The sequence below is a fragment of the Camelus dromedarius genome, chromosome 18, assembly GCF_036321535.1.
Source record: "Camelus dromedarius isolate mCamDro1 chromosome 18, mCamDro1.pat, whole genome shotgun sequence".
NCBI classification, from domain to species: domain Eukaryota; kingdom Metazoa; phylum Chordata; class Mammalia; order Artiodactyla; family Camelidae; genus Camelus; species Camelus dromedarius.
In genome coordinates, this window is record NC_087453.1 from 9620755 (window position 1) to 9647394 (window position 26640).

General features: G+C 42.2%; 1 protein-coding gene across 3 annotated transcripts in view; it reads right to left on the reverse strand.

Moving 5' to 3' along the window:
- Positions 1–26640, reverse strand: part of ARFGEF2 (ADP ribosylation factor guanine nucleotide exchange factor 2) — an 84190-nt gene that overhangs the window by 30778 nt on the left and 26772 nt on the right. For all 3 annotated transcript variants that reach the window (XM_010978636.3, XM_031433649.2, XM_064497010.1), the window contains exons 7-23: positions 22571–22639; positions 20780–20931; positions 18321–18451; positions 16843–17077; positions 16116–16215; positions 15221–15360; positions 14346–14454; positions 13481–13664; positions 11699–11810; positions 10973–11178; positions 8910–8994; positions 8634–8805; positions 7872–8023; positions 6690–6818; positions 5477–5635; positions 2138–2285; positions 819–918 (exon numbers count right to left, since the gene is read on the reverse strand). In XM_010978636.3, coding sequence (XP_010976938.3) covers positions 819–918; positions 2138–2285; positions 5477–5635; positions 6690–6818; positions 7872–8023; positions 8634–8805; positions 8910–8994; positions 10973–11178; positions 11699–11810; positions 13481–13664; positions 14346–14454; positions 15221–15360; positions 16116–16215; positions 16843–17077; positions 18321–18451; positions 20780–20931; positions 22571–22639 — 2383 coding nt within the window. The remainder of the gene's footprint in view (positions 1–818; positions 919–2137; positions 2286–5476; positions 5636–6689; positions 6819–7871; positions 8024–8633; positions 8806–8909; positions 8995–10972; positions 11179–11698; positions 11811–13480; positions 13665–14345; positions 14455–15220; positions 15361–16115; positions 16216–16842; positions 17078–18320; positions 18452–20779; positions 20932–22570; positions 22640–26640) is intronic.

Sequence of the window (26640 nt, forward strand, 5' to 3'; positions counted from 1 at the left end):
TGGTTAATGGCAGAATAAATATTTTGTTCTATTAGCCTAAACCTAAGCGGAAAAAAGTGGAGAAAACCCATCAAAAGTATGTTACAGACAATATCTCTGTTGGAGAGAAGCAGAGAAGTAATAGGAGCAAGGTAAGAAAAGTATGCTGATAAAGGGTTTAAAATGCTAAGGAAATTGTTCTGAGAGTAATACAAATTATGTCATTAATTCCATACCGCTATCACCTCAAAATTATCTATATTTAATGTACGTGATTATTCAATGGTAATTTTCAGGAGTTTGTTGATTTTAAGAAAATTCATATTTTAAGCACTAGTACCTAATGAGTATCTTCAAATGAGAATGCTTTTGTTTCTCTTGGATGTTGAGGTCAAGTTTTAAGTAAACAGAAACAATAGGAAGGTTCTGAGGAAACAAATGGAAAATGTCAACTCGGCCAACATTCACTTATGGGTAGGCTTTAAATCCTAAACTCGTCTTGAAATTTTAAAAAAGTAATTTCTACACCAAGGAAACAAGGGAATTTAAAACATTAGCACAAACAAAAAATGCTTGTTTTTGACATGACTTTGGTCACAAAGTTAAAATTATTTTTAAAAAGGTTATGATACAATTCAAGGTCAAAATTCAAATAAATCTGAAGGTAATCAGTAGTTGTGGATCACGTGTGCCACTTTTAATCTTTCTTAGCTTGAGTGATCTGGAGCTGACAATAGTTTTAACAGTCAAACAAATTAGAACTCATTCACACTCAGTAACCATATAGAAGATGCCAAGCTACTGGGTAATCCACTCTCACCAGAGAACAAAATCATTACCTGTCTACAGCTACGACCACACTCTGTGAGCTGGTCTCACCAACTGATTCCTGGAAGCTGGCCATCTGTCTTTTATCCACTCCACCACTCACCAAGTTACCTGAAACACAATGCACAAAATCAAAAGTGCTTCAAAAACCATCAGCTATTTAGAACAAAGTATCTGGTGACATCAATGTGAACAGACAAGAGACATAAATGAGAATGATTTGCAGGCAAAACAAACAAACAACAAAAGAACCTCAATTGATGACAGAAGAAAATTAAACTTAGGTTGTGGTGTTTAGTGTTTAGAATACATTCTTGTTACAAGCTCCCTTGTTTGTACCAAACATCTCCCTTTCTTAATAGTCTTCTACATTTTCATAGTAGTAAATGCTTATATTTAGAAATTCAAATTGATCAGTGCTAACCCAGAGCCCCTAGAACACATAATGGTTTACACCTCCTGGAGGCTTGGGGCGCTTTCTAGGGTCTCACTCCAGTCACCCACCCTCACATACACCCTAAGAAGTAGTTGCTATTTCACCTCTCCATTTTCATAGTTTGTCCTTTTGTTATACTGCATTATTTCAACCATACTGCATTATTTCAACCACGGTATGAACGACCTAGGAGCCTGCTCTCTGCATCAAGTGGCCTGGGTTTGGAACTGATCTCTGCCACTTCCTCCTAATGTGACCTTGTTCAAGTCATTTCACATCCTGTAGCTCACTTTTCTCATTTACACAAAATGAGGATGATGATAACCCCAATCTCACGGAGTTGTTACAAAAATTAAATAAATTAGAGTATATAAACCGAGCACTTAGAATGCGACCTGGCACATTTGCTTGCCCTTTTTACTGTTATGATGATGTTGTATCACTGACAAGGGAGTCTCTCAGTTCAATATGCAGTCAAAAATAATTCTACTTTCAGAAGAATACCATCTAACAAAAGGCCCCCAAATGAACATGGAAGAGAGGCTGAATCTACCTTTTAAAACCTAGAGACATGCACACCCACTCCTCTAATACCACGTACTAAGGCTGCAGGCAGCCTTTCTAAAGCAAATGGCTCCCCTCACCCCCACGTAGTTATATGTATAGAAAGAAAAGTAATGCACCCTGCCACTGCTGATAACATAGGCATTTACTCGACAGTTTAATCACAATTTAGAGAGCTGAGGCAGCGCCTCCATTTCCACTGGCAAACACACTGTCATCTGGCACATAAGGAGGAGATGATCTACGTGACAGTCCTGATGAGACGAGAAGAGTTTCATTCTGGTTAACCCGTGAGTCCAGGACGGCCAGCCGTGGGGCCTGGGGTCTTACCGAGGCCAAGGCCCATGAACTCTTCTCCCGCCAACGTGTGGCTCTTCAGGCTCCCTTCTCTTTCACGCCCAGTCCCAGACAGGTAGCGGGTCTTCACTCCGGTTCCTATCAGCTGAGCGAGCTCCAGCTGGCTGATGCATTTCAAGATCTAAGGAAAGGAAGGTATGAAGGAATGAGTTCCCACTTCATAGCCCGAAAAGGGCACTATAATCTTACATTAGTCGTTAAAGAGTTCTTTGAAACACGCAGCTTTTCAGAAGAACAAAATCTGAGGCTCTTAAGATGGCCTGCCCTAATTCCGGCTGGGAAACCTGGTTGGGTCTGGAAGACAAACTTCACTTTTTTTTTTCCTATTAAAAAGGGAAAGAAAAAACAAGCAAAAGAAAAACTGGCAAAATACAGTTATGCTACATAAATGTTTTATTATGCAAATTTAATTAGTGCTCAATAAAGAAAAAGCATCTGATTGGAGAATGGGATTTCACCCACCACACCACTCAGTAAGCGCACCACCTAGTCTGACTTAGCCAACCCCTCTGCCCTCCCACTCCACCGCTCAGATACACAACACACCAGCCTCCCCAGCCTCTCTGCTGCTCCTTTAACTTGACACGTCTAGTCCTAGCCCAGAGCCTTGGCACTCACTGTTCCTTATGCTTCAACATGGTCTTCCCCATGGCTCATCCCTCAGATGCCCAGCTTAGACATGTGTCCCTCAGAGAGACATGAGATCACACACCCTCCCCTTTTCCATCTCCTGGTTACACATTTTTTTCTTAGTATTTACTACTTTTTGGCATTATGCCATATATTTGTTTGTTCTCTGTCTTAAGGGCAAACAGAGCATTAACTCTGTCTTGTTCACTGCTGCATCCCTAGCACTTAAAATAGTTGGCGATTATTATTTGATTAACTGAATAAATGAGAAAGTGCCCTAGAATGGGTGCGCAGTAGGAGAAAAGACTGTATCTTCCAGCCCTGTGGAGTGGTTCAGGTGCTCAAGAACCCGTACCTGCACATGAGCCCTCTCCCACCTGGAGCTTACCCGGAGAAACAGAGACTGTTTTCAACTTCTACTGGAGCAAAAACCGGCTGCATGAAACTTACTGAGGGATGGCATGTAGATCTCCAGGTAAACCCCTCCTAAGGAATTCCATGGGGACTTCTGACTAAAGCTGAGTTTTGCTTTTCATGGTGACCTTACAATCCAATCCCAGAGTATGGGACTCTACCATACCACTGACCACTGCTGAGTATTTTCAATTATAAATTGCCTTCCTCTTGACTGAGAAAGGTACTTAATTCTACCAGAGAGAGCCATCCCCTGATCACTCCACATGGCTCGGTGCTACTAAATCACTACTAGTGAACTGTTAACATCCTCCCTTTTCTAGAGCCAGGATAACTCGAATCTCAAGCATGTCGGTAACACTCACGGCCAAGGCCTGATGGACTCTAACCCGAAGCCTCAAGGTTTCTGACCATCAACCAGGTGGCTGATTCATTTTTAAATTTCCAGGTACAGCCATACACTTGGCCACCAGCAAAAGCACCACACTAATCTCTCTCAGGTTAAAGAAAGCAGCTATTTATCGATTCACCAGTACTGTGACTCTTTAGAAAACAGGACATTATTTCTTAAAAAAAGCCACAACTCAAAACAACACCCCCCACCATCTTTTCAAATATGGAATACTGCAGAGATGTGAAAAAGAAAGGAAAGATGGGGTGACAAGGGACTGAGGTGAGTGCCATGTCAGCAGTGACAACAGCTAGGATCTACTGAGTTCTCACTACCTGCCAAATACCGTTCTAAGCCCTTTCCCACGTATTAACTCCTTTTATTCTCACAACCACCTCACAGAGGAGGAAGGAAGGTGAGGCTCAAAGACTGCTTAACTTGCCGTGCCACCCAGGCAGGAAGAGGCGGGTACCCAGATCGGGTCCAGCCGGCTGGCTCTGGGCCGCGCCTCCTAACTATGTGACGCCTGTGGCAGGAGGCGGCGGAGCGCAGCTCTTCTCCTGGGACATCACGGTCCCCACCACTCTCCAAGCTCTCACCTCGACTCATTTATAGTTTTCTCTCCAGAATAAAAAGTAATCGCTGTAGATGGCTAGGAAATTAAAAAATACAATTTAACATAAAAAGGAGAAAATAAACCACCTCCATAACTGTGTCATTCAGATGGGGTGTTAACACTCTCAGGGTGTTAACATTCTTGTCTGTCTTTTCAAACCTCACTCACTCTCTGTGTACGTTTGGCACAAGGGACGATGCCTCACAATGTTTTATAATGATTTTTTATTTAATATACTGTGATCATCTTCCTACAATATTAGATAGTCTTTAATGACATCTTTATCTTTTTTTCTCTAAAGTCTCTTTTAATCTAGGTTCCCCCCTGTCGCCCAAACTACTATTTTTCTTGCAATTTATTTGTTGAAGAACCTGATCACTTGCTCCAAGGATCTGTCATATCCTGGAGCGCTCAGACTGCATTCCCATTAACCATTTACTGTGCTCCTCTGTCTCCTCTATTTCCTGAAAGCTGGCAGTAGAGGCTGGAATTGACTCAGGATGGAGTTCTGGGCAAAAACCTTTCTTAGGTGGTGCCGTGTGCTTCCATCAGGGAGCACATAACATCTGGCTGCCTCTCCTTTCAGCAACGTCGCTTTACGTGGTTGCGTACACTCGACATGGTGGTGCCTCACACTTCTTTTCTTAAAAACGAGCAATCTCTCATTGTTGGGACATGTAGGCTATTTCTAACCTAACTGTTCCCTAGAACAACTAAAATTTTGATAAATGACCTTTCAAACACGTTTGTACACGTGAATAATTCTCTCTTCAGGTGAGACTCTTAGAATATGGTTTAGTTAAATAAAAATGGAAACCCACTGGCAATCTCCCTATAGGCTCACCGTAGATGGTGACCATTTCTTTTCTGATACAATTAGGAGAAAAATCAGGCTTCAGGCTTTGCCTTAAATCTACTCACTGGCAGTAAGAGCTCTCAGGAGGTGGAAGGACTTGGGAAAAGTGGTGCTGATGTGGGAAGAAAGTTGTCATAACAGAAGCGCACTCCGTGTGGACACTGGCCACTGGGGATGGGGACACCCTATGAGGTGGTGCATCCAAGGCATCTTACTCTCCGTGGCCCTAGGGAGCCTAACTTTCTGATACACGAGTTATTTGGGGGTGAGACAAAACCCACAGTTAAAGTTAGGCTTGACTTCAAGAAAAATGGAGTCAACCAGAGACTGACACTAAATCAAAGGAGAGCAGGACTCATCTTAACTGAAAAAAGGCAATCACCAGGCTCTCAAAGGGATACACACCTCGTGCCAGGAATTCCCGAGGTAGTTGCCGTCAGTGTGAGCCACCGTGATGAGTGTCTTTATGGTATCAATGTTCTTCTGCTTCATTTCTGTGATGCTGGAGCTGGCCGTCAGCAGGGAGAAGCGTGCCAGGGCCTGAACATAGGCGTCTCGTTCCAGCTGTAACGGAAGTGACGGGAGAACGCTGAGTCCCCGCCCTGAGCGAGACCGTTTTCACGTAGAAGGGCCTGTGCCTGGATTCCCTGATGCCCTCCGTGCACACGTGGACAGGCTTTTACACAAACGTGCCAGTTACTCCACGCTGCTGTCCTCCCGCTACCAGAACACCCTGAGGAGGCTCCCTGCACATCACCTGTTCAAGAACTAGCCCTCTTTGCAACTGACCTCCACCTGATGTACCATGTGCCACGCCCTTTGCAGGGAGTGGGGGAGGACTCTGTTGAATGCTAAGATTGTCACACAAATGCTAGTATTTGCCACAATTCTGCAAGGTAGGTCTATTTTCTCAAGTTTATAAATGAGGAAATACAGGGTGTCTTAGGGAGAAGCTAGCTGGGCCAAGGTTACATGTCTAGAGAAGCAACAGAGCTGGGGTTTGAAACCCAGATTATCTGATGTCAAAGCCTAGGGTTTTGGTCCAAAAGAAAATGCCTAGCTATAAAATAAAAAGGAACAGAAGACTGAGCTTTTCAAAATGAATGGGTGCAAATTCTTAACAACTTAGAAAATGAAGCATGGGATTGAAAAATTCCTGGTGTCTTAACAGTGTGAGAATTATATTTTATTTGCTTGAATCCTTCAAGAGTCAAAAGATATACAGACGTATTCCTTCTGCATTGAACTATTTATTTCCCCCAGAGAAGACCTGGATATAACAGAAATAATAATAAACTGAACTTGAAAGGAAAAACAGTATTTTAAGCACCAGGGCAGGCAGTTAGGCAGATGGATAGGAAGCCTGCTTTGTCAAATTCAATTGAGTAGCGTGGACCCCACCTACCTTCAAAGAAGGTTTTAATTCAAATCTACAGTTTTTTCCCCTAATGAGGCTGTTGTCACCACAAATCTGTGGGCTTCCTCTCAGTGGGCATGACTAAGGAGTTTGCTGAGACGTTTTTGGCTAATTGGAAACGTTTGATAGTTTCTAAATTTTGCCAAATCTGAAAGTACACAGCCCACCAGCATCTCTGGAGCTTTGCTAACTTACACCCACCTGCATTCCAAAGATGCAGGCAATCCGGATTGCACATCGGATGCCTTCCAAACACAGGGAGGCCACCTCAGTGTCGTCACAGTTCTGCAGTCCAACGCTGTAGGCGGCCAACAGCGGCGTCCACACCAGCTACCAAAGGAGGAAGATTTCAATAATGTCTAGAATTTCAGTGTGAAAGAGCACTTACAGGCCACACTGTCAGTTATGAGCAGAGCCAGGATGCAAAGTTCACAGCTATTTTGACTCATTCACAATATAAAATAACTCCTCCTAAACTGTGGTCAAAGCTCCGACTAGAGATAGGCCATTTGCTAAATGTACAATTCGGAAGAAAGGATGGCAAATGCGTGGCTAGTGTGCCACCACCATGTCTACTTGTGTGCTCCTGGCAGACATCACTAATCAGAGGACCCCCCCCCACTCTCTGCTGAGGCTAATCAGGGCTCGAGAATCCTTTACACAGTGCAGCAGGCATCCATTACCAATCAGAGGTTGGCATGCAAAGTAAAATCTATAAGAAATTTAGGTTCTTTAAACTTAGTTTATTGAAATATTCCTAGTTCAAATTATTTTGACTTTACTTTTCCTCCAATTTTCTTGTGAATTTCCTGAAAATAAAAGCTCACAAAAATCTAGAATTGACCAACAGGCTATTAACAGTTACTATAAGGACATCTTAAAGAAAAATGAATGCTATGTATGTGTATCTTTTCTAGACATTTTTAAAACAGAGAGACCTCAGGATACTGTCTTTTACTTCCACCTAATCTCAACTGATAAACTAACCTTGAGGCCACTGAGATGAGATATCACATAAAATTTTGCCTGAATAATTATTAATTCATTCAATCCCCCCAGCAGCCCTGCAGCACTCTGTATCTGTCTCCATTTCACAGATGATGATCATAGAGGCTGAGTAACCTGACCAAGGTCACAGAGCTACAAAGTGGCAAAGGCAGGGTTCAAACTGGACATGTTGACTATTCAGCCTGTCTGCAGCATCCCCAGTGTCATCAAAGAACCTCCATGAAGGACTTGCTCTAATTACTGTTCAGAAAGAAACACCTGGACTTGGCCTCTCCTCTCCTCAGTCTCTTCGCCATTATCAACTTGCTGGCTAGCTTCTGGCTGGTCAACTCTAGAATCTGGCTTAGCCATGTCTTATCTTCTCAGCACACTCACTTTGAACATGGGCCGGACGTGGTCCAGGTGAGTGGCACTCGTAAACGGGGCTTTGGCATGGCTCACGGCCTCCATCAGGGCTTTGGCTGTTTTAGCCATCTGCTCCATCTCCAAGTTGTACAGTAGCCGTCGCTGCTTTTCACTCGCTACACCTACAAGAAAGTAAGAGAATCATTGCAGCTAACGCTCACTGAGTGTCGGCTGTGTGCCGGGCTATTTCAAAAGGTTTACAATGAACTCACAAATCCTTCCAAACATCTCATGCATCCGTTACAAGTATTACCATTTTACTGATGGGAAATGAGGCGCAAAAACTAAGTAACTTGCCTAGGATCACACGGCTAATAAGCAGCAGAGCTGGGACTTGGGTCCAGGCAGCGTGGCTCTGGAGTGTGTGTCTAAAACACAGCACTCTGCTGCTCTTAAGGAAAGAAACCGACAGCTTCACGGGGGCCTGAACTAAGAATTCTGATCAAAGTTGGCACAATCACCACTGGTATTAAAGCAAAGTTTTAAGGAATCTTTTGGGGGAATAATTTAGCTCTCAGATTATTTTAAATTCCCTCTTGTAACTAACTGCAAAATTAGCAAGAAGATAAGTGATGTTATGAGAGAGCCAACATAATCACAGTAACTAATGTAATCACATTTCTTATTCGGATAGCTAGATATGCAAACTAAATTCATTTTCAGGGAACTTAATTATGCATTCTGATACTCAAAAACTGGAATTAACAGAAATAATCTGCCATTAGACCTTACTCTGCTTAGTAGATTTGGCTGCAATTGTATGTTCTTTTGTTTCTTTCATTGCAATTTTCTTGCCTTCGATCTCTTCATAGATGCTTGAGAGATATTCTTCAGGTAGATCTTTACTATCATTGATACCTCGATTCATTTTAATATATTGCTCTTTTGTCATTTTATTTTTTACCTGAAATTAAAACAAAATTAATAAACCATTTAGAAGACATCCAATGGTCCAAATAAAGCTACTTACTTAGCCATTACAGTATATAAATCATTAAAATATTTTACCTGGGGGCTGTGCAGGTCTGTAGTCAGCATAATAATCGAATATGCTAGGACATATGCAGTGTCCGCACTAGCAAACAGTGTTTGCCTGAAAAAAGAAAAAAAGGTTCCAGACGTAAGAACACGCATGAGGCTGGGAAGGTCCAGGGCGACAGGAGACAAGCGTCACTAAAGCAGGCCCACTGCTCCATGTGATGCCAAACGATCTAGAGTTTTCATGATTCCATCTCCGAGTGATAAAGAATGACCCAGAGTACAGAAAAAGCTAACTAAGAATACACGTCAGATTTGGACTTCTTTGAATTAAGCAGTTTTAAGTCAAATTTTTAAGAAGATCCTTATGGAGCCTCTGGGGCTGGGACTAGGGTGAGGCATGCAAGGCTCCCCTGCCCCCAGGTGTCGACCCTGCAGTGCTTGACCCTGAGTGTGAGGCCCCTTACAGTCTGTACCTTCAGCATGTCACTTGCCTCACTTTGGTCCTATTCCTGAGAGCATCCACTTTGTGCCAGGCACCAGGTAGAAAGACGACTAAAACTCCCATCCAGTTATTAGCTATTTAAAGTTTACATTATCCACTATATTTAACAGCAGAAATATATAGGAAAATATTTATGTTGTTTTAATAAACAATACACTGGTGAAGTCCTATGGCAAGAAAAGACAAAAACTTGTAGATGCACAGCTTTGTGATATATGAGGCTGAAGAAAAACTCGTCTATCCAAACTGCCCCCCAGAGGAAAAGGAGAAGCTCTGAAGAAAGTAAAGGTTGCATTCTGACGTGAGATTTAACTGGGTCACATATTTACTGATTAAGGGACACAGACCAAGGTCTCTGGGTCCACACAAGAGATATGTTTAAAGTAAATCACATCTGATTCTGCTTTCACAGCGTGTTCTAGTATCCATTTGGTTAAAGTGACCAGATGCTGCCTTTGCTGACCATGGCATCTCATGGGGACAGCTCGCTGTGCACTTGGAGGACTGGGACCAAGAATTATGAAAACCAAGTTGACCTGAGAGGCAAAACTGTTATCATAATGTTTCCACTGAAAAATCTCCACATCATGTTCATAGTATATTCAGACATTCTTTTTTTCTCTTTCAGTTTATTTACTTATTTATTTAAAACTGAAATACAGTCGGTTTACAAGGTTGTGTTAATTGCTGGTGTAGAACATAGTGATTCAGATATATATATACACACACACATATATATTCCTTTTTATATTCTTTTTCATTATAGGCTACTACAAAGTATTAAATACAGTTCCCTGTGCTGTACAGCAGGACCTTGCTGTTTATCTACTTTACAGACAGTCTTACCTTCAGGGGAAAGAGCATGAGCTTTTGAGTTAGACAAATTCATGTTCAATCCTTGCTCTGCTACTTACTAGCTGATTAATTTTCGGACAGGTTGCTCAATTTCTCAGAGCCTGTTTCCTCACCTATAAAACAGGGATGCTACTCCCAGGCTTACTGTTAATTAAATGAAATGCACGTAAAACTCACAGCACGGCTGACACACAGGAAGTGTTTATAAAGGTCAGCTCTCTTTTCAATTTCCACTTCCTATGAAAACATGAACACATCAAAAAAAGACTCCAAGATGAAATCATATACTTAAGTAGGCTTTATAAGATAGACAGGCATTTCTGTAACCTGCTCGTCAGTATATAATCAAAGGAAAACTAAAATCCTTGAGATCTACCCCGTATATTAAGTCAGGGAGTTGCTCTTGATTAAGGAAGAGGTGACTGAGTACCTCTTCTCAACTCATAAAATTGCTCTTTTGTCATACTTAATAGCATGGGCTCTAGCTGTGTGGTCTTAGGCAACTTACTTAGCTTCTCTGGTCCTCAATCTCCTGTAGAAGGGCACACAAACAGTTGCTGGGAGATCTTATGTGAGATAATTCCTTAGCACAGTGACTGGCACATAGTCAACAGAACCTTTAATAGCTTGATATGGATTTAGAAAGACTAAACTCAACCCCTAACCACATTAAGATTGGTGCTATGAGGGAAACAAAACAATGGCACAGAAGGGACTTAAACACGGTGCTCACCCCTGGTTGCACTCTATGTATCTTGCAGCAAACTTCTCCATTAACCGATCAATCTTCTGGGCTTCCCCAGGTAGGCGGAAACCTTCTAGAAATGTCCGCAGGGCTGAGACAAACTCCTTTTCACAGAAGTCAAGTTGGTCCACGTAGGCATACATCACCTCCTTGTTGAACTTCATGCTTTCTCCCAGAAAATCACCTACTTGGGTCTGAAACATACACACTCATTCACATCTACAAACTGTCAAATATGAACGCCCAGTTAAAGATGCTTTGGTCAAATGCGGGAAGCAGAATGCCCCAGCTCTAAACACCCAGAACAGGCTGAATCTCTGGGTCTGCCCACCCACCCAACCACTCCAGGTTCAATCTGTCCTGCCATGAAGGATGAGGAGGAGGCAAAAGAGACTAAAAAATGGAAGAATGATGGGGTACACTAAGGAGGGAGGTCAGTTGCAGATGGGCACCCATAACAATTTCTAGCATTCAAGGGACACTTTAAGCTCTGACACTGTCCCTCCAAATACACAACTACCTGTCTGGAGCTTAGTTTATTCCCTTTAAAGAGCTTTCTGCAAGACTGGCCAAAGGGATGAGTAGGACCTTCCTAAGCAGCGGTGATGACAACAGTCGCTGCACTGAGGGTCGGCCAATCTCTACGTTAAAACCATCAAGGTCTCAGAATCACATGACAGAAGCCGCATGCAAGCGCCCAACCCCCAGTCTTACAGAATCAAGGCGCTCCTCCTGGTGCAGGAATTGGGCGATGTCTTCAACTGACGTTCCCAGCATGCCCTGCTCCTGGAGATACTGGATCCCTCTCTTGGGTTTCTTGTTGAAACTGTTTCAAGAAGAGACAGAACACAGGTTGCTTATTTCAAAATCTGGAGGATGGAAAAAGCTGGGGTTAGGGCAAACTGTAATAACACCATGAACAAGTTGTCACTTATCAGCTAGGAAGGTCCTGTGTGTCCTGGCAGCTTTTCTTAGTTTCACCTTTAAGTTCTGACCTAGCTGTTCAGAATCTGCTGGCTGTCACCCAGTATCCATTCTCCTCTTCTCCAACACTAATAAAACCTAGATGCTTAGCTGGACACACAACTACCTGGGGTAAAAACTACATTTCCCTGCTTCCCTGAAACAAAGCATGGCCATGTGCCAAAGTTCCAGACACTGAGATATGGGCAGAAGAGGTGTGGGTACTTCTAGGAAGGACTTTTAACAAAGCTGACTTGGCTGAGAAGTATGTACTTTTTGTTCTGTCTCCTTCCCCAGAATACACGTGTGATGACTGGAGTACTGCAGTCACAGTAAATCATGAGGCAATAGTGAAGATGAAAATTGTATTCAGGATGGCGAAGCAGGAAGATAAAAGGAGCCTGGATCTCTGACGTCCATAAGAGCCACGGTACCAGCCCTAGACTGTCCACTCTGGGATTTAATGGTGCTTAAGTACTGTTATTACTGTGGCAAGGGCTGAGGGGAAAGGATATGAATATGGTGCAGGGACAGAGACAAACTCACGACCTGTTTAGATGACGTTGGTTACAGGAGGCCTCTCTGAGATGTTTGCCAAGCCTAAAGGATGAAAAAGACCCAAGAATATTCCAAGCAGAGGGTGCAGTGGCAAAAAGACCCTGGGGTGTTCAAGGGACTGCAAGGCACTGTGTGACTCAGGAGTACTGGAAGGAGATGAGGTCAGTGAGGGAGGCTGGAAACTGGATTAGGGTGTGGTGAGGAATTGGGAAACCTGGAATGATTTAGGCAGGGGAGTGATAAGATCTAGTTTCAGTTTTTAAAAGATTATTTTAGCTGCTGTGGGAGAACAGACTGGGGGGATGCTGGGATAGTGAGAGTGGAAATGAGATCAACCCTTTAATAAATAAGTATTGTAACATCAACCTTTAAAATAAATTGAGTTTATTAAGTCAACGGAGCTTTCAAAAGTTGGACAGGATGTAAGATTGTGTGTTTATTTATTTTTGTGTGTAAAAGACTGGAAAGAAACATTAAGATTTACCAGTGATTGCAATGATGATGATGTGGCTATATGGGAGAGTGCCTTTACTTTTCAACAATGTAGAGCTGAAGTATTATAATGGCTACAAATTACTTTCAAATGATCCAGGGGGAGGGGGAAACATACACAGATTAACACTAATATGGCAAAAGTTAATTTTTCTGTATGTTGAAATTTTTCATAATAAATAGAAAAAAATGTTACTAATAGTGATTTTCTCTAGGTAGTAATTTTATAAGTGATTTTTAACATTCTTGCTTTATACTTTTCTGTATTTTCTAAACTGGTTTAATTTTTTTAATTAGGAAAATTTTTTTTTAAAGACCGGGCATCAACCACACAAAGCTATTAAATTTCTCTCACACCCTCCTTCACTCACTCACAGCCTGGCTTGATCAGGCCCGGCTCTAGTCTTTTGTAACAGGCATTTAGTCCTGAGGAGTCAGTGCAAGGTTCCCAAGAGATTCAGCTAGATCAACAGCCACACTCACAGCTCAATGCCATGTTCAATTATCTCCTTTTGTTGCTTGATGACCTCAAACTGCTCTGGATCATCCTGGACGGTTGTCTGAGTTCCCGAGGATACTGTGGACTCCATGGATGTCACGCTGCTCCGTCTTGCCATGTCAAGGCCTTTCCCGTCCCCCATTTCCTGATCTGTGGGCCTCTCCTGACCTGTGATGACATAAAAGCAAAGGAAACCAAATAAGCAGATGGGACACAGACAGGGATGAGCTGAGGTCTGGCTCTGCAGTTCCCTTTCCCAGGCCTCTAACACTAATGTTGTGCTGTATGGATCACGAACACCCTGATGTAACTCCGTTACTTCACTTAACAACTTACTTGTTTGTGGGACTTGATAAGATAATGCAAAAATCCACAGGAAAGAATAAAAGTGCAAAAACAGTCAAGACGCTTAAGGAACAGTGAGCAGGAGGACCTGTCCTAGCAGGAACTGAAACTCACTGCAGAACTCCAGGCGTATGAAAAGCACGGCGCTGGTGCAAGGACAGACAAATCAACGGAGCAGGACAGAAAATTCAGAAAAGGATTTATGCACACAGGGGATGCGGTATATATCACAAAGATGTGCTTCAGATCAGTGAGGGAAGCAGAGACTACTAAAAAAATATGTTGGGATAACTGGCTCTTCACTGGGAAAATGAAATTACAGCACAAATCACACTGTTCCCCCCACAAATTCCAGATGGATTAAATAACGGCACCCTTAACATACTTCAGGTTTTTCGCAAACTAAAGTTCTGCTAATTCTAAGACAGCTCTACCAAGACAGCTTGTCCCAACAGCCGTGAGTAGCCCACGGGGAAGGGAGTGGGGACGGCAGGGCTCCCTCACCGAGGCTGGTCTGGTGGTTGGGGTTCACATACAGGTCTTTGCTCCACTCCACCATGCACTTGAGGATGGACACGAGGCACTCCAGGCCTTTCTTCCTCAGACTGAGCTCCTAAATGACAAAGTGACACGGCACAGAGACTTAGCTGATGAATTAAGTGCAGACACATACAGGGCACCGGGAACCCTGGGAGGACACGAGCTGATCTCTGACATTCAGTGCTATTAAGTACAAAATCCAAGGGAAAGGTAACAGGTGACAGAAATATTGAGGGCTCATTACAAATACCCTGACCATCTTTAAAGCTGTTCATTACAAACACCCTAGCCGCAAAACTACGGGATGTGTGCTTTCCTAAAATGAAGAGTGTTATTTGAATTTTTAAAAGGAAGTTCACATTCATTGCCATATAATTTTTTTTAAAAAAACCTCTTAAAATGCCCCCTTTTAAAAAATCTAACAATGAGGCAATTTAATAAGAGGCAATCTCCTTTGCAGCTACTGGAGCCTGGGATCCTGTTTCCACACGATCTGCGGGAAGGTGACTGGGAGTGTGCTCACTCCCTACAGGTCTCAGGCTCCACGGTCACCTTCTCCAGGAGACTACTCAGTGACCCCATTTAAAATGGCAACAACCTCAGCTCCAACACCCTCTCTCTGTTATCCCTGCTTTATTGCCCTCTGCAGCTGACTTCTCCACTGCCTGCTGTTACGTGTCGGGACTGTAACAATCGTGCACATGTGCATACGTGTCTGGGTTCTGTTCTCTGCTGGGCCTCCAACCCCAGGGGCAGTGCTGGGCACATGGTGGTGCTCGATAAATGTTTATTGAAATGAATGAACTTTAAATATGAGTGAGTGTTCTCAGTGTTTTTACCTGCAGAGGTGTCATTCCCAGCTCGTGTCCACTTCTTCCCTGAGCGATTTTGGATAAATCATTTACGAGGCGCTCAAAAATGTTAGCAGCATTTAAATCACAGTCGTAGTTGACATAAATATCTACAACACACTGGGCATCTTGGAAAATAACACACGGATGTTAGAAATTCTGATGGGACACAGATAGTAGTTATGTTTTCTTATTAAATGAGATTCTCTTGTCAAAAACTTTTCCCAGTGAATTACTAACTCAGCTTGGACACACCTCACTAGGAAAATGTACGGCGGGAGTACTGGGGGCATGGGAAGCCCTCTTTCCAGGCCTGCCCTGGCACTAACTGAAATCTCCAGGGGTACATTCCACCTTCGCACGGCTCACTCTCATCAAAAAAGGGAGAGCCAGGGCCCCATCCACCTCTTAAAGTTGTGTAACTTTTATGAAGTTACATTTGATGACAGATGCTCGGTTTACAGACACACAACTGTATAGTGAAAGGGAATCCAAATTTACCTTAGCATCCAGTCAAGGCCTGGCAGCACCAATACCTGGGACCCTGTGACTTATAAACCATGTTCAGCTTGTAGGGAGGGTGACAAGTATCCTGGTCTTTCAGGATTAGGGAGTTTCCAAGGACATGGGACTTTCCATGCAAAACCCAGAAGGTCCCAGGCAAACCAATCTTGGTCACCTTCTAAAGGAGGAGAACTGGGGGGGGGGGGGCGGGGGCTGGTCGTTTGGCTAGCATTAGCCTTTAAGGTTAAGAATTTTCTCAGCACTTCATTAAAACTCTAAAAGAAGGAGTTAAAGGTCTTAATCTGGACTTGGGAGAATGAAAGCATCAAAAGTGTTTCTGGGCAAGTCAAATGGACGAGCCCCCACAGGGCGGACACACCTGCACAGATCCTCGTCAGGGTCTGAATGACCATCCACCGGTGCTCAAAGGAACTCGTTGACGTCTCTAAAATGTTCAGGAAAATCTCTTTGAAAAAGACCTATATGATAAGGAAAGGCCAAAGGAGGACACTCATTAATAGACAGTTTAAATTAGGGCTCAAAAACCCCAAAATCTTTGAAGAACAGGCAGAGCCCCTGAGTGAAGCAGCCTGGGCAGGGGGAAGAGGGGCGCAGACAGGCTGCGGAACAGCCCTGGAACCCGGCCTCATGCGGGAACAGCTAATCGGGTCAGACCACGGAGAACTGAGAGCAGGGCTCTATTCGAGGGAGCAACTGCTCCTGAGAAACCACCGGGAACTGTCATGTGAAAGGCAGGATTGGTGTTACAGTTTTTTGAGAAAAATCAGAATTTTGCATTTTTGTGGAGAATCTGGTTTTTCAACTTGGAAGCTAATTCAAGTTATTTCAAACAATTTATAGGCCAAACAAACACGTCTGGGGGACTGAGCCCAATACCCAGACCATACAGTTTAAACCTCTGGTTCAAATGGACGGCACACAAGATTTAGGGGCAGTAACTTTGTATAGAAACGTATTCTCTCACTCAAAAAGCTCTTCTCTGGGGTGCCAGCAAGTACTGATTCCTGGTGACTATGCTGCCAGCGGTTAACTCATCATGTAAAAGCATCATCAAATTAAAAAAAAAATCAGTTTGGAGTCTGTACCTCTATCTGCATCTTCAAGTGCATTTTAAAGTTTGAAAGAAGAGTAAGAAAAATGGCAAGAGAGAGCTCAAAGACATCAGGCACTGAAGAGACGCCATTCTTGGACAGCGCCACGCAGAGATATTGCTTGATTGCATTGATGAACATCTCGTGCGTCCTGAAGACCGGGCCGGCGTTCTGCAGCACGGAGAGCAGGAGCTGCAGAGAAACCACCTTGGAGCGCAGCTCGTGGGATCTGGCAGAGAACAGGAAAAACCATGACAGTGCTAAAAGAGAAAATTTTAAGAAGGGTGTTTCTTGAGAAGGTCGCACTCCTCTATCCGTGAGCAGGACTTTCTGAGAAGCCGGGGAGTTAAGAACTGGTGACAGGACCTAAATGTCAAGAGAATGAGGGCGGATGGCATGAGGTGGGTTCTCACAGAACCTGCAGGCCTTTCAAAACGAGGGCTGCCGATTCCCATTACTTCCCTCTCCCTGTCATAAAGCAGAGAAGACAGCAGGGGTAAGAAAGTGCAAACTGATTCTGGGAAGCTGGTTCTGCCACTAAACTAACAGAACCAACTACTTTATGTCAGTCATGAGAGACTAAAACATCTGTCCCGCTCCACCTTCAGAGACAACGGAAACAGTGCTCTCCCTCCACCTGCCTCATGCTCCCCACCCTGGCCACGGGGATGGAGAGAAAGGGACACTTCCAAGAGCCCTTTCCCTAATGATCATCACAGTCTCAACAGAAGAGTGAAGATTATTACTAGTGAGTAATAATAATAATAATAATAATAATAATAATAATAATAATAATAATAATAATAATAATAATAATGACTATAAAACTCTATAAAAGTGCAAGCTCCCCCCACCTCGAGATGTCATTCTATCTTTTTATGTAATTGATCCTATAAGGTGATTTTCCATATTCCCATTTTTCAGGTGAGGTTTGGTAACTCATACGGTCATGGAGCCACTGCTCAAATGAGCCAGGGCTGAATGCAGCTCACCATGGCTCCAGAACTTCTGCTTCGACACTCCACAGCACTACCACCCTTGTGGTCGTTCCTTCACTCTAAAGGTCCGGCCTTCCTGGGTTGAATGTGGGGCTTAAATCTGTATCCATGAAGCAAAGTTTCCAACCAGGGCAGGAAACTGAGGTTTGTATGCATCCTGACAGGGGACTTTCCGATCACGAGATTAAGTTCATTAGTCAGTAAAAAGAGGGTGAATATTCACTATAACAATTTTTTTTTTTAGCATATAAACCAAGGAAAGCAAAACTGGGCACAGTAATCTTGGTTGATGGGGACACAGAGACAATTCATGATGAAAAGACTAGGGACCTGCAAGTCTGAAAGGTTGTAAAACCATCCTATGGATTTCTGCATTCACACCAACCAGGGGACAAGGCATGGGGTTTCTTGGAACCCTAGAGAGTCTCCTGGATCATCTGGGTTATAGATGGCCAAGAACTGCTGTCTGCTCACTTTGGATCCGGGGGACCTTCACCAAGGGGTTTCATGGACAGCTTGCAAAGGGAGCGAAACACCAGGAAGGCATCCTTCTGCAGAATGTGAGAGAACCTCACTGCCACGTGATGTCCTTGTGCATCTGATTCCTAAGATTAGAACAAAGACGAGAAAAATCAAAAGGTCCAAACAAAAGAATAACTCTTTTCAAAAATAAGAAATGTAATTATCTCATGAAAATTTACATTATGCATTCAGTGGGGGAAGTGACGGTTATGGGGGAGGAGACAATATGTCAAAACAGAAGCTTAGGGGGAGTCATTACAGCAATTCTCAAGCCTCGTTCCTTGTACTTCAAACAGTGGTTGTAGATGGTTTAAAATGATAAATGAGGGAAGGTTAAACCACAAAAAAAAACCCTGAAACAAATAGAGGTAACTGTCTATATTAGCTTGCGTAAAAAGGTATTCCTAAGAATACTATTGCAGGAAAAATGGGGGAAAATGATAGATGTTTTAAAATAAACTTCTTTAAGTTAGCTACATTTAAAACATTTTTAAATAAATATTTGTAATACGACAAGGATGAATATCTTGAAAAAGTTCTCATAATTCATTAAGGGAATACAGAAACTCTACTCCCAAACGAAAAACAGGCAAAAACCATGAGTGAGCAATTCACCAAGAAATGCAAATGACAGCTAAACCTAAATAACCTTACTACTAATTATTAAGGCAGGCTCTTTCTCCCACTAGATCTGCAAAGATCTGAATGCAATTGTCCAGTTTTAATGAGGGAATGGGAAAAGGAATGCCGAGAGCTTCCAGGTAGTAGAAATTCAAGCACTGCCTTCCTGGCAGGCTAATTTGATGTTAAGGAACAAAAGCCTTAAAGCTTCCAACTCTTGACCCAGCAGTACCACTTGGAGGAATTTTTCGTAAAGAAAGAATTAAGGACGGGCACGAGATTTATCTGTAAGGATGTTCACTGTAGAACTGCCTCCTGTGATTAAACTGAAATAACCCCAAAACCTAACAGAGAATTGGTTAAATAGATTATGGTAATCTATGATAGAATTTCACATGATTATTAAAAAAATTAGCTAGACATATATATCTAGACAGATACACAGCACTGATGTGAAAAGATATCCATAAAACAGTGTTGAGCGAACAAAGCAAACTGCAGCCTAGTATGTAAGACACAAGTCCCTCGGACGGATTTAAGTACATCCCTAAATAAGCGCATCCTTAATGGGGATGATACAACTCCAAGACGACTGCTAGGGACTGGATGTCTGTGTCCCTCCCAGATTCATATGTTGAAATCTAATCCCTACTGTGATGGTACTTGGAGGTGGTTAGGTCATGAGGTTGGCGCCCTCATGAATAGGACCAGTGTCCTTATTAAAGAGGCCCCAGAGAGCTCCCTCGCCGCTTCTGCCACGTGAGGACAGAGCAGGAAGCCAGCTGTCTATGAACCAGGAACAGGCTCTCAGCAGACACTGAAACTGCTGGTACCTTGACCTTAGACTTCTCAGCCCCAGAACTGTGACAAATGCGTTTCTGTTGTTTACGATTCACCCGGTCTACGGCATTCTGTTATAGCAGCCTAAACAGACTAAGACAGGGGCAAAAATTGGTTCCTGGCAGCGGGTATGTGGAAAAAAATCTTATTCTTTTTAGGTATAAAGCACAGATATACATACAGTACATAAACAGCTACCTAGGTTATCAGTGGCTTTAAAGTTTTGTGAACGGGGGTGGTGATTAGGAAAAAGAAATACATAAAAAAGCTCCTGTGTGTGTGTGTGGTGGGGGGATAATTTAAAAGGTAGAGAAACACTGGTGAAAAGGTGTAGAGAGAGAGTGGGTTCAGATGGGATGTTAATATCATATTTTGTCCTGTTTTGATTGTTTATATGTTCAAGACAACAAAGCTGTTTAAAAAAAAAAATAACGTAGCAGACATGGGGGCCTGAAAGGATGTTCATAATATACGTTAAGTTGAAAAAGCAGGTTATAAAACAGCTTGTATGTTGTATTATTACATTTAAGTGGTAAATAAATAAGAGAGGGAGAGAAAAATCTAGATGGATAAAGGTGAGATGTTACTGAGGAGTTACCTCTGGGTCAGAAGATTAGGGATGAGTTTTATCTCCTTATTTTTCCTTCTCAATATTTTCTTATTTTTCTATAATGAATGTGTACCATTTTGGGAGAAAAGAATAAGGGCAGGAGATATATAAGTTTTAAACAGTCTGAATAAACAGGGTTTAACAACAATGTTATATACCACCCACCATCAGCGTGTTTCAAGAATGGAACCAACTAACACAGACTATCAGGCCGGGACGGTGTGACAAAATTACTGAACAGGGCCTGCTGGTTTTCCCTCACTTCTTCTGATAGAGATTTAATTCTGCATTTTCTAAAAAAGCAAATCGAAATGCATCTGATAGAGGATCACCAACATACCAGATTATCCGCCGACGACAGGGACTGCCTGTCATCTGCTATCCCATTGGTTTGTGAGTTTTCATCAGCTGCTGGGGGAACAGCACGTTCCTGGCACTCCAGTTCGCCCAGGACCCTCTCCGGCTCTGTCAGACCATGCTTTTGTGCTGCTTCTTAAAATACAATGCAAAAGTCATCACCAAGTTAGTACTTACCCTATAAGCTGGCCTGAGACCAGGAAGAACTAGCAACTGCTTTTCCCCCTTCCCTGCACCACTGCCTTGTGACTGACATAATTTTGAAAAAGGTTTGGCCAAAGCAGTGCTTTGGCTTTGCATGTCTACTACCCACAGCCCCACTCCCAGGTGCCTTTGTTCATATTGTGGTCCAGGTCAGTGATGCTTCCAGAATTGTGCAATACAGCAGCCCTGCGTAACCCTACCTACTTTCAAAGAAGATTAGAAATAACTAAACATAAAAAGCACAGATTTTTTTTAAAGGGCTCTTAATATAGGGGTTAAAGAACAAGAGTTATGTAAATGAAAAGAGTCTGACAGTTATGATAGAAAACCTTAGTCACTGGGGAAAAAATATAGGCTTGAGCTTCCTAGCAGCCATGTGGAAAAGGAAAAGACAAAGAATTAAATTAAATAAAGAAAGCCTATCTGATGATTAGCAGAACAGCTGAGCTGTATGAGGAATCTACCATGTGGATCTTTATACATACAAGGGACACCAAACAACTTAGTAAGCACAATCTTCCATAACAGTTTTCGAGGCAGACATTCATTTGACAAATATTTATTAGGTGCCTATTACGTGCCAAGCTCGGTGCTAGGGGCTGAGGGATACTGCAGGGAACAAGACAGGCAAGTATTCATTACATGAGGACTTCTTATGAGGGCCCCAGAAAAAAAAATCTGAGTATGAAATAAAATTATTCTATTTTAAAGACATTTTTACAGAGTTAAACAAATAATGAAATTTATGTATATAGCTTGGTGGTACCTTAAATTAACAAAAAGATAGGGCTGAGAGCAGTGGGTCAAATTTCTCTGACCTGATCCTCAGTAAGAAACACATTTTAAAAATTATGACCCAGTATACATGTGCACATATAAATACATCATTGAAACACACATTTCACAAAACAATGCTTAACATTACTATATGCAATGCCTTCAGTTTGTATTTTATTTTCATTTTATTCTCTTTCATTTAAACATGTTGATTGCAACCACTAATTTATCAATTTCTGATCCCATTAATAGTTTTTTGGCACTGGAGCTGAGTGTTCAACACATAAGCACTGACCTGAGATTTTGGGTAAAAACAAACAAACAAACAAAATCATCTAGTAGACATTTTGAGCTCTACAAGTTTAAATCCAGTGAAGCCACACCAAAAACTGAGGGAGTTATGAACAAAGTCCAACAAAACAAACAAAGCTTCCCTGTGCTTCTGATACCTGCTGACATGGGACCTGTCTCCTGGACACATCAATGGCTGGCCATGGAAATTCACCACCTCAGGGCTCACTGCCCACTCCTAGAAAAACCTGGATGATACGGAAACAGTCCTCTGTGTCTCCATGTGGAGAACTCAACCCTAACACTGTCAGACTGTGTTTCTTGAACCCAAACCGAGTGGGAATAAAATCCATCACTAACAAGTAATTTCTGAATTACATATGAAAGATGGACAGACTCAGTTCCCATGAGCTCCCTGGAGGACACTCCTCCACTAAAACGTCTGGCTGAGGACTTTTGTGGAGGAATGAGTAGGAGGAAAGGCTGGGTTCTTGGTTCTTACCTTTAACAGCAGATGTGACCACATCTTCTAAGATCTCCTTCACCACCTCCTGGGCTCCATCTTCGGTCCCTACACACAAACACCAAATACAAATGCGAACACATACACGTGGGCATTTCCAGGGAAAACAAAGGAAGATGGAGAAGGAGATTAAGTCAACGTTCTCTAGAGTCACATTTCAGAAGGCAAGGGTGCAAAGAAGCACTCTCCAAAGCCAAATCTGATCATGCCCTGCAAACTCTGCAAACTCGTGGGCAGCATCTGCTATGACTCTGTCTTCCCTTTGTGGAACACTCAGACCCTCTTCCTTCCTGAGTCACAGCTGCTCAGCCCAGGGCCCTCTCCACCACCCCCGGGTTGGAGGCAGGAGCTGGATTTTATCCAGTCATGGTTTCTGGCAGAACAAAAGTGAAGCTTTGTCTCGCCCCTTCCCCTCGAGTTCCAGAGCCTTGGTAAATAACGTGCCTTCTGCTGCTTCATTTTCCCACACTGTAAACCCAAAACTTAGCGTGAGATTTCTAATGTGACAGTTGAGAATTTACTAAATTTTAAATTGAATTGTTCTGTAAAATGTTAACTGTTTAAGTGGAAGAGATTCAGTACCAGGTTTTTTTGCTTGTTTGTTTTTTGTTTTTGTAGAAAACTAGTTCTAGGAGAACTAGCAAACAGCACTTGACTAGATTTTTAGAAGTAAACATCACTGATTTATAAAACATCATGGACAAAAAGGCCATCATGTTAAATAAACAAAACCAAAATAACCCTTTAAGCTCTTCTTTAATGAGTATTTTCAATCAAGCCACTATTTTTATGGGTTCTGTGCTTGGTCCTCTAGGTCCTAGAGAAGCAGCATGAAATATTTTCATTTACATTGAGCACTTAACCCACCATAACTATTTAGTTATTCCCTGCCCCCACCCCCAGCTTTACTGAGGTCTAACTGACAAATAAAACCATCGTAACTATTTTTATGAGTAAGCAAATTTACATGAAAAATACTGATGTTATATGCTTTTCTTAGAAGGCAAAAAACTACTTGAATGGAAGTTAGAAAAGCCTGCAGCCACAGTCAAAATCTTCTAAACCTGTCTCTTCTTCCAAATGAGATGATTTAGTCGAGATCAGTGTCACCCATGCTTTAGTCACTCTTATACAACTTTTCGAATTTCTGCCATGTTCGTGCACCACTTACTTTATTACATATATATATTTAACAAAGCTCTTTACCTCGTCTTAAGCAATAATTAATGTTTACAAAACCACAGGTTTCATATGCCAATTATATTTTCTGAATGCATGCTAAAACAAATGTGTAACTATTCAAATAAAAACCATTCACCTACGAGTCTTCTAAAATCATCCCGTCCAAACCACGATCTGGTAAACACGTAACTAGATATTTCCAAGCTCCTTTCCAATTCCAACATTCTCTGATGCTATGATTTAACAGAATTATGACAACAGTTTCTAATCTCTGTTATACATTCCAAAGTCCCTTGTACACATTCAACACCCAAGAAGTATCAGCTTTATGAATACATTTTATCAGAGTTGCTGCAGGCTTGGTGAGTTAGATCAGAGGCTGTAAAGCGGTGGCCGCTGGGTACACCTGGTCTGCAGGTATGCACTGTTTAGTCTACACACGCTTCTCCCGCCCGCAAACTTCAGTGAGGTATAACTGGCAAGAATTTTATATATCTATATATCTAAGGTGTATAACTTGATGATTTGATATATGTATACATTATAAAATAATCACTACAAAAAGCCAATTAGCACATCCGTTGCCTCACAGTTTTATATTTTTCCTTTTCCTCTTTTTTTTTTTTTTTTGGTGGTGAGAACACTTAAGATCTACATTCAGCACATTTCAAGTACCCAGCATAGTACTGTTAACTATGGTCGCACTGTTGTACACTGGCTCTCCAGAACTTACTCATCTTGCATAACTGAAACTTTGTACCCCTGACAAACATCTTCCCATTTCCCCAACCACCATTCTCACTCTGTCTCTAAGAATCTGACTACTCGAGGTACACCTCATGTAAGTGGAATCATGCAGTACTTGTCTTTTTTGTAACTGGCTTCTTTCACTTAGCATAATGCCCTCCAGGTCCATTCATGTTGTTACAAATGGCAGGATTTCCTTCTTTTTTAAGGCTGAATAATATTCCATTGTGTGCGCGTGCGTGCGTGCGTGTGTGTGTGTGTGTGTATAAAACACATTTTCTTTACCCATTCATCATTTTGACAGATGCTTAGGCTGTTTCCATATCTTGGCTATTGTGAGTAGCACTGAAACGAACATGGGGAGGTTTAGATTCTCTCTTCAAGACCCTGATTTCATTCCCTTTGGCTATATACTCAAAAATAGGATTGCTGGATCATAAAGTAGATCTACTTTTAATTTTTTGAGGAACCTCGTACTGTTTTCTGTAACAGCTGCACCAATTTACATTCCTACCAACAGGGTACAAGGGTTCTCTTTTCTCTCCATCCTTAACAACTCATCTTTCTGACAACAGTCATCCTAATAGGAGCGAGGTGGTATCTCATCATGATTCTCATTTCTATTTTCCTGATTATTAGTGAAGCTGAGCACCGTTTTAATTGTCTCCTGACTATTTGTATGGCTTCTTTTGAGAACTGTCTATTCAGGTCCTTTACTCAGTTTTCAATGGGGTTATTTACTTATTTTTTGCTATCGAGTTGTATGAGTTTCTGAGCTATTTTGGATGTTATCCCCTTATCAGAGGTACAGTTTGCAAGTATTTTCTCCCAGTCCGCAGGTTGCATTTTCTCTCTGTTGTTTCCTCTGCTGTGCCGATGCACTGCTTTCTAAAACTTCTGAATTAGCTGTGAGCATCTTTTTGATGAACGATCTTTGTTCTAAACAGTGATATATTCCAAATACCTGTATCAGTGCTAAACACAGGCAGTCCATTTGTTGACTGAATGGAGTGAGTGCATCTTATGAGCCCACATACCCCCATCCCTCATGGTCCCTGTTTCACCAGACAGAAAATAGAGACACGGGAAAGCCCATCTCAGATTCCTTAGCATGTAACTCTCATCCTCAGGGTCACCTTATGGTTCCTTTATGTTGCCATTTTGTTCCAGGCAGGAAGAAGGAGAAGGGGGTAGGAACAGGGCTCTCAGCTGAGTCACACCCCTTAGTAAGGAGCCCTCCTGGAAGCCTGTGCCATCCCCAGTTACTTAGGCTGGCCGCTCATCGGCTAGAACTTGGTCTCATGGCCACCTTTCTACTAGGAAAGTCAGGAAATACAGGCAGGCCAGGACTAACAAGTGTTGGTGAGAATATGGGGAAAAAGGAACCCTTGTACACTGTTGGTGGGAATGTAAATTGGTGCAGTCGCTATGGAAAACAGCACGGAGGTCCCTCAAAAAATTAGTAATAGATCTACCATATGCTCCAGCAGCCCCACTCCTGAGTATTCATCTGAAGAAAACAAAAACACTAATTAGAAAAGACACATGCACCCCAATGTTCATTGCAGCATTATTCACAATAGTCAAGATATGGAAGCAACTAAAGTGCCCATCAACAGATGAATGGATAAAGAAGGTATGTTGCATGCGCGCACGCGCGCGTGCACACACACACGCACAGAGGAATACCACTTGGCCATAAAAAGGAAATTTTGCCATTTGTGATAACATGGATGGACCTAGAGGGTATTATGCCAGTGAAGTAAGTCAGAGAAAGACAAATATTGCATGTTTTCATTTATATGTGGAAAATAAAAATAAAACAAATGAACAAATATAGCAAAACAGAAACAGACTCACAGATTCAGAAAATTAGCCATTACTAGAAGGGAGGAAAGGGGTTTGGGCAAGATAGGTAAAGGGGATTAAAAGGTACAAATTACCAGTTATAAAATAAAATAAGTAAGTCACAGGGACACAAAGTACAGCACAGAAAATACAGTCAATAATATTGTGATAATTCTGTATGGTGCATAATCTATAAAAATATCAAATCACTACGTTGTACTCCTGAAACCAATTATAAGATTGTAAGTCAACAATACTTCAGTTAAAAAAAA